This window comes from Oncorhynchus clarkii, chromosome 25 (assembly GCF_045791955.1).
Source record: "Oncorhynchus clarkii lewisi isolate Uvic-CL-2024 chromosome 25, UVic_Ocla_1.0, whole genome shotgun sequence".
In the NCBI taxonomy this organism is placed as follows: Eukaryota; Metazoa; Chordata; class Actinopteri; order Salmoniformes; family Salmonidae; genus Oncorhynchus; species Oncorhynchus clarkii.
The window spans coordinates 44688721-44696071 of record NC_092171.1 but is presented as its reverse complement, the minus strand read 5'-3'; the positions used below and the strand labels follow the sequence as shown (position 1 = coordinate 44696071).

The 7351-nt window shown below is 48.5% G+C and overlaps 1 protein-coding gene across 1 annotated transcript in view; it reads right to left on the bottom strand.

Moving 5' to 3' along the window:
- Positions 1-443: 443 nt before the first annotated feature.
- Positions 444-7351, bottom strand: part of LOC139383327 (probable N-acetyltransferase camello) — a 19002-nt gene continuing 12094 nt past the window's right edge. Inside the window, exon 3 of the mRNA XM_071127818.1 lies at positions 444-1814. Within this exon, the coding sequence (XP_070983919.1) occupies positions 1119-1787 (669 nt within the window). The 5' untranslated portion in view covers positions 1788-1814 and the 3' untranslated portion in view covers positions 444-1118. The remainder of the gene's footprint in view (positions 1815-7351) is intronic.

Below are 7351 nucleotides of genomic sequence, written 5' to 3'. Positions count from 1 at the left end.
TCCTATTTCCCCCCTGCAGTAAGTCCAGTCCTCCTATTTCCCCCCCTGCAGTAAGTCGAGTCCTCCTATTTCCCTCCCTGCAGTAAGTCCAGTCCTCACCCTATTTCCCCCCTGCAGTAAGTCGAGTCCTCCTATTTCCCTCCCTGCAGTAAGTCCAGTCCTCACCCTATTTCCCCCCCTGCAGTAAGTCCAGTCCTCCTATTTCCCCCCCTGCAGTAAGTCCAGTCCTCCTATTTCCCTCCCTGCAGTAAGTCCAGTCCTCACCATATTTCCCTCCCTGCAGTAAGTCCAGTCCTCCTATTTCCCCCTCTGCAGTAAGTCCAGTCCTCCCTGCAGTAAGTCCAGTCCTCCCTGCAGTAAGTCCAGTCCCCACCCTATTTCCCCCTGTAAGGGATTTCTGCCAGCAGTTCATACACGAGACCACAGAAAACTTCTTTGTTTGTTTGTTTAATAAGGATTGCAACTCCGGAGTAACACACTCAGTTTTCAAGATGGCGTCTTCTCTTTTCATCCCCTACTGAGATTCACCCCGCCCAGGATGATGTCCTTTAACTTGATTACAAAGATGTCTCTGTCTCTGTTGAGCTTTTTGTGTTATTGGCAGTTAGTCTCCCAATCCTTCTTCCCCTTATTGCTATCATGTGCTAGCAGAAGTAAGACTGGACATAGTATCAACAGGAACTGAAAGTAGAGTTTCAACAAAACGGGCATCTTTTGTACCTCTTCATGCACTTCTAAATGTCTCTACCATTGATTCTTAATCTCAAGCTAAAGTAAAACATTAATCATTGTACTTTTGTAAATACAGGTGTTCCTATAATGTACAGATATTATAACATTCCTTTCCCCCCTGCAGTAAGTTCTGTCCTCTTCCTATTTCCCCCCTCCAGTCCAGTCCTCCTATTTCCCCCTCTGCAGTAAGTCCAGTCCTCCTATTTCCCTCCCTGCAGTAAGTCCAGTCCTCCTATTTCCCCCCCTGCAGTAAGTTCAGTCCTCCTATTTCCCACCCTCCAGTCCAGTCCTCCTATTTCCCCCCTGCAGTAAGTCCAGTCCTCCTATTTCCCACCTGCAGTAAGCCCAGTCCTCCTATTTCCTCCCCTGCAGTAAGTCCAGTCCTCCTATTTCCCCCCCTGCAGTAAGTCCAGTTTAAACTCTATCAGAGTAAAGTTGGTGATTTTGGCGATGGGCTCAGGGATGACGAACTCTCTGACCCGTGTGTAGCCCACGTTCTCATACAGCCTCTGTGCATCAGTCTGCACTACAGACGTGTAGAGGACGACCGCAGGGAAGCCCCTCTCCCTACTGAAGTCTGCCACTGTCCTGCTGAGGGCCTTGGCGATGCCCATCCTCCGGTGTGTACGACGTACAGACAACCTCTTCAGCTCCATGCAGCCTGGTTCCCTCTCCGCGGGCAGGCAGGCCACCGTTGCCACCACCCGGCCGTCGCTTTCAGCCACCCAGAAACACGAGTCCTTGTTCTCCAGGTAGGTCTCCTGGATGTGGTCGAGGTCCTTCCTCAGGGAGGTGTCGATGTAGCTGTTGAAGAGGTAGCCCACCAGCTGCTTGGCCCCGGCCAGGAGGAGAGTGACCCCTACTACAGGCAGCAGGACGGACTTGGAGCTGGCCAGCAGGGAGCAGAACGTGACCATCAGGATCATCTGGGTCAGGGGCTGTTTGAGGAGGTGCATGAAGGAGGAAGGGACGTGCTCGCTCATCCCCATGGTGAAGATCTCCTTCACGGTCTCCTTGTCATCTTCCTCAAATCTTCGGATAGTGATGCCAGCCATGGCACTGGTGCGTGGCACTGCTCTGCCCTTTAATAGAGAGGACACAGTGAGAGCTGACAGTCTACTCAGTCCAACGCTGACAGTCTACTCAGTACAACCTACTGTTCAGTCCAACGCTGACAGTCTACTCAATACAACGCTGACAGTCTCCTCAATACAACACTGACAGTCTACTCAATACAACGCTGACAGTCTACTCAGTCCAACGCTGACAGTCTACTCAGTCCAACGCTGACAGTCTACTCAATACAACGCTGACAGTCTATGCAGTACAACGCTGACAGTCTACTCAGTCCAACGCTGACAGTCTACTCAGTCCAACGCTGACAGTCTACTCAATACAACGCTGACAGTCTACTCAGTACAACCTACTGTTCAGTCCAACGCTGACAGTCTACTCAATACAACGCTGACAGTCTACTCAATACAACGCTGACAGTCTACTCAGTACAACGCTGACAGTCTACTCAGTCCAACGCTGACAGTCTACTCAGTACAACGCTGACAGTCTACTCAGTACAACCTACTGTTCAGTACAACGCTAACAGTCTACTCAATACAACGCTGACAGTCTACTCAGTACAACGCTGACAGTCTACTCAGTCCAACGCTGACAGTCTACTCAGTACAACGCTGACAGTCTACTCAGTACAACCTACTGTTCAGTACAACGCTAACAGTCTACTCAATACAACGCTGACAGTCTACGCAGTACAACGCTGACAGTCTACTCAGTTCTACACTGACAGTCTACTCAGTACAACGCTGACAGTCTACTCAGTCCAACGCTGACAGTCTACTCAGTACAACGCTGACAGTCTACGCAGTACAACGCTGACAGTCTACTCAGTTCTACACTGACAGTCTACTCAGTCCAACGCTGACAGTCTACTCAGTCCAACGCTGACAGTCTACTCAGTACAACCTACTGTTCAGTCCAACGCTGACAGTCTACTCAATACAACGCTGACAGTCTACTCAGTTCTACACTGACAGTCTACTCAGTACAACGCTGACAGTCTACTCAGTCCAACGCTGACAGTCTACTCAGTACAACCTACTGTTCAGTACAACGCTGACAGTCTACTCAATACAACGCTGACAGTCTACTCAGTTCTACACTGACAGTCTACTCAGTACAACGCTGACAGTCTACTCAGTCCAACGCTGACAGTCTACTCAGTCCAACGCTGACAGTCTACTCAGTACAACCTACTGTTCAGTCCAACGCTGACAATCTACTCAATACAACGCTGACAGTCTACTCAGTACAACCTACTGTTCAGTCCAACGCTGACAGTCTACTCAGTACAACGCTGACAGTCTACTCAGTACAACCTACTGTTCAGTCCAACGCTGACAGTCTACTCAGTACAACGCTGACAGTCTACTCAATACAACGCTGACAGTCTACGCAGTACAACGCTGACAGTCTACTCAGTCCAACGCTGACAGTCTACTCAGTACAACGCTGACAGTCTACTCAATACAACGCTGACAGTCTACTCAATACAACGCTGACAGTCTACTCAGTCCAACACTGACAGTCTACTCAGTCCAACGCTGACAGTCTCCTCAATACAACGCTGACAGTCTACTCAATACAACGCTGACAGTCTACTCAATACAACACTGACAGTCTACTCAATACAACGCTGACAGTCTACTCAGTACAACCTACTGTTCAGTACAACGCTGACAGTCTACTCAATACAACGCTGACAGTCTACGCAGTACAACGCTGACAGTCTACTCAGTACAACGCTGACAGTCTACTCAGTCCAACGCTGACAGTCTACTCAGTACAACCTACTGTTCAGTCCAACGCTGACAGTCTACTCAATACAACGCTGACAGTCTACTCAGTTCTACACTGACAGTCTACTCAGTACAACGCTGACAGTCTACTCAGTCCAACGCTGACAGTCTACTCAGTACAACCTACTGTTCAGTACAACGCTGACAGTCTACTCAATACAACGCTGACAGTCTACTCAGTTCTACACTGACAGTCTACTCAGTACAACGCTGACAGTCTACTCAGTCCAACGCTGACAGTCTACTCAGTCCAACGCTGACAGTCTACTCAGTACAACCTACTGTTCAGTCCAACGCTGACAATCTACTCAATACAACGCTGACAGTCTACTCAGTGCTACACTGACAGTCTACTCAGTACAACGCTGACAGTCTACTCAGTACAACCTACTGTTCAGTCCAACGCTGACAGTCTACTCAGTACAACGCTGACAGTCTACTCAATACAACGCTGACAGTCTACGCAGTACAACGCTGACAGTCTACTCAGTACAACGCTGACAGTCTACTCAGTCCAACGCTGACAGTCTACTCAGTACAACGCTGACAGTCTACTCAATACAACGCTGACAGTCTACTCAGTCCAACACTGACAGTCTACTCAGTCCAACGCTGACAGTCTCCTCAATACAACGCTGACAGTCTACTCAGTCCAACGCTGACAGTCTACTCAATACAACCTACTGTTCAGTACAACACTGACAGTCTACTCAATACAACGCTGACAGTCTCCTCAATACAACGCTGACAGTCTACTCAGTCCAACGCTGACAGTCTACTCAATACAACCTACTGTTCAGTACAACACTGACAGTCTACTCAATACAACGCTGACAGTCTACTCAGTCCAACGCTGACAGTCTACTCAATACAACCTACTGTTCAGTCCAACACTGACAGTCTACTCAGTCCAACGCTGACAGTCTACTCAGTCCAACGCTGACAGTCTCCTCAATACAACGCTGACAGTCTACTCAATACAACGCTGACAGTCTACTCAATACAACGCTGACAGTCTACTCAGTCCAACACTGACAGTCTACTCAGTCCAACACTGACAGTCTACTCAGTCCAACACTGACAGTCTACTCAGTCCAACGCTGAAAGTCTACTCAATAAAACCTACCGTTCAGTCCAACGCTGACAGTCTACTCAGTCCAACGCTGACAGTCTACTCAGTCCAACGCTGACGGTCTACTCAGTCCAACGCTGACAGTCTACTCAGTCCAACGCTGACAGTCTACTCAATACAACCTACCGTTCAGTACAACACTGACAGTCTACTCAGTACAACGCTGACAGTCTACTCAATACAACGCTGACAGTCTACTCAGTCCAACGCTGACAGTCTACTCAATACAACGCTGACAGTCTACTCAGTACAACGCTGACAGTCTACTCAGTCCAACGCTGACAGTCTACTCAATACAACGCTGACAGTCTACTCAGTACAACGCTGACAGTCTACTCAATACAACCTACTGTTCAGTCCAACGCTGACAGTCTACTCAGTCCAACGCTGACAGTCTCCTCAATACAACGCTGACAGTCTACTCAATACAACGCTGACAGTCTACTCAGTCCAACGCTGACAGTCTACTCAATACAACGCTGACAGTCTACGCAGTACAACGCTGACAGTCTACTCAGTTCTACACTGACAGTCTACTCAGTACAACGCTGACAGTCTACTCAGTCCAACGCTGACAGTCTACTCAGTACAACCTACTGTTCAGTCCAACGCTGACAGTCTACTCAATACAACGCTGACAGTCTACTCAGTTCTACACTGACAGTCTACTCAGTACAACGCTGACAGTCTACTCAGTCCAACGCTGACAGTCTACTCAGTACAACCTACTGTTCAGTACAACGCTGACAGTCTACTCAATACAACGCTGACAGTCTACTCAGTTCTACACTGACAGTCTACTCAGTACAACGCTGACAGTCTACTCAGTCCAACGCTGACAGTCTACTCAGTACAACGCTGACAGTCTACTCAGTACAACCTACTGTTCAGTCCAACGCTGACAATCTACTCAATACAACGCTGACAGTCTACTCAGTTCTACACTGACAGTCTACTCAGTCCAACGCTGACAGTCTACTCAGTACAACCTACTGTTCAGTCCAACGCTGACAATCTACTCAATACAACGCTGACAGTCTACTCAGTTCTACACTGACAGTCTACTCAATACAACCTACCATTCAGTCCAACGCTGACAGTCTACTCAGTCCAACGCTGACAGTCTACTCAGTCCAACACTGACAGTCTACTCAGTACAACGCTGACAGTCTACTCAGTCCAACGCTGACAGTCTACTCAATACAACCTACCATTCAGTCCAACGCTGACAGTCTACTCAGTCCAACGCTGACAGTCTACTCAGTCCAACACTGACAGTCTACTCAGTACAACGCTGACAGTCTACTCAGTCCAACGCTGACAGTCTACTCAATACAACCTACCATTCAGTCCAACGCTGACAGTCTACTCAGTCCAACGCTGACAGTCTACTCAGTCCAACGCTGACAGTCTACTCAGTACAACGCTGACAGTCTACTCAGTACAACGCTGACAGTCTACTCAATACAACGCTGACAGTCTACGCAGTACAACGCTGACAGTCTACTCAGTACAACGCTGACAGTCTACTCAGTCCAACGCTGACAGTCTACTCAGTACAACGCTGACAGTCTACTCAATACAACGCTGACAGTCTACTCAGTCCAACACTGACAGTCTACTCAGTCCAACGCTGACAGTCTCCTCAATACAACGCTGACAGTCTACTCAATACAACGCTGACAGTCTACTCAGTCCAACGCTGACAGTCTACTCAATACAACCTACTGTTCAGTCCAACACTGACAGTCTACTCAGTCCAACGCTGACAGTCTACTCAGTCCAACGCTGACAGTCTCCTCAATACAACGCTGACAGTCTACTCAATACAACGCTGACAGTCTACTCAGTCCAACACTGACAGTCTACTCAGTCCAACACTGACAGTCTACTCAGTCCAACACTGACAGTCTACTCAGTCCAACGCTGAAAGTCTACTCAATAAAACCTACCGTTCAGTCCAACGCTGACAGTCTACTCAGTCCAACGCTGACAGTCTACTCAGTCCAACGCTGACGGTCTACTCAGTCCAACGCTGACAGTCTACTCAGTCCAACGCTGACAGTCTACTCAATACAACCTACCGTTCAGTACAACACTGACAGTCTACTCAGTCCAACGCTGACAGTCTACTCAATACAACGCTGACAGTCTACTCAGTCCAACGCTGACAGTCTACTCAATACAACGCTGACAGTCTACTCAGTACAACGCTGACAGTCTACTCAGTCCAACGCTGACAGTCTACTCAATACAACGCTGACAGTCTACTCAGTACAACGCTGACAGTCTACTCAATACAACCTACTGTTCAGTCCAACGCTGACAGTCTACTCAGTCCAACGCTGACAGTCTACTCAGTACAACCTACCGTTCAGTCCAACACTGACAGTCTACTCAGTCCAACGCTGACAGTCTACTCAATACAACGCTGACAGTCTACTCAGTCCAACGCTGACAGTCTACTCAATACAACGCTGACAGTCTACTCAGTACAACGCTGACAGTCTACTCAGTACAACGCTGACAGTCTACTCAGTCCAACGCTGACAGTCTACTCAATACAACCTACTGTTCAGTCCAACGCTGACAGTCTACTCAGTCCAACCTACCA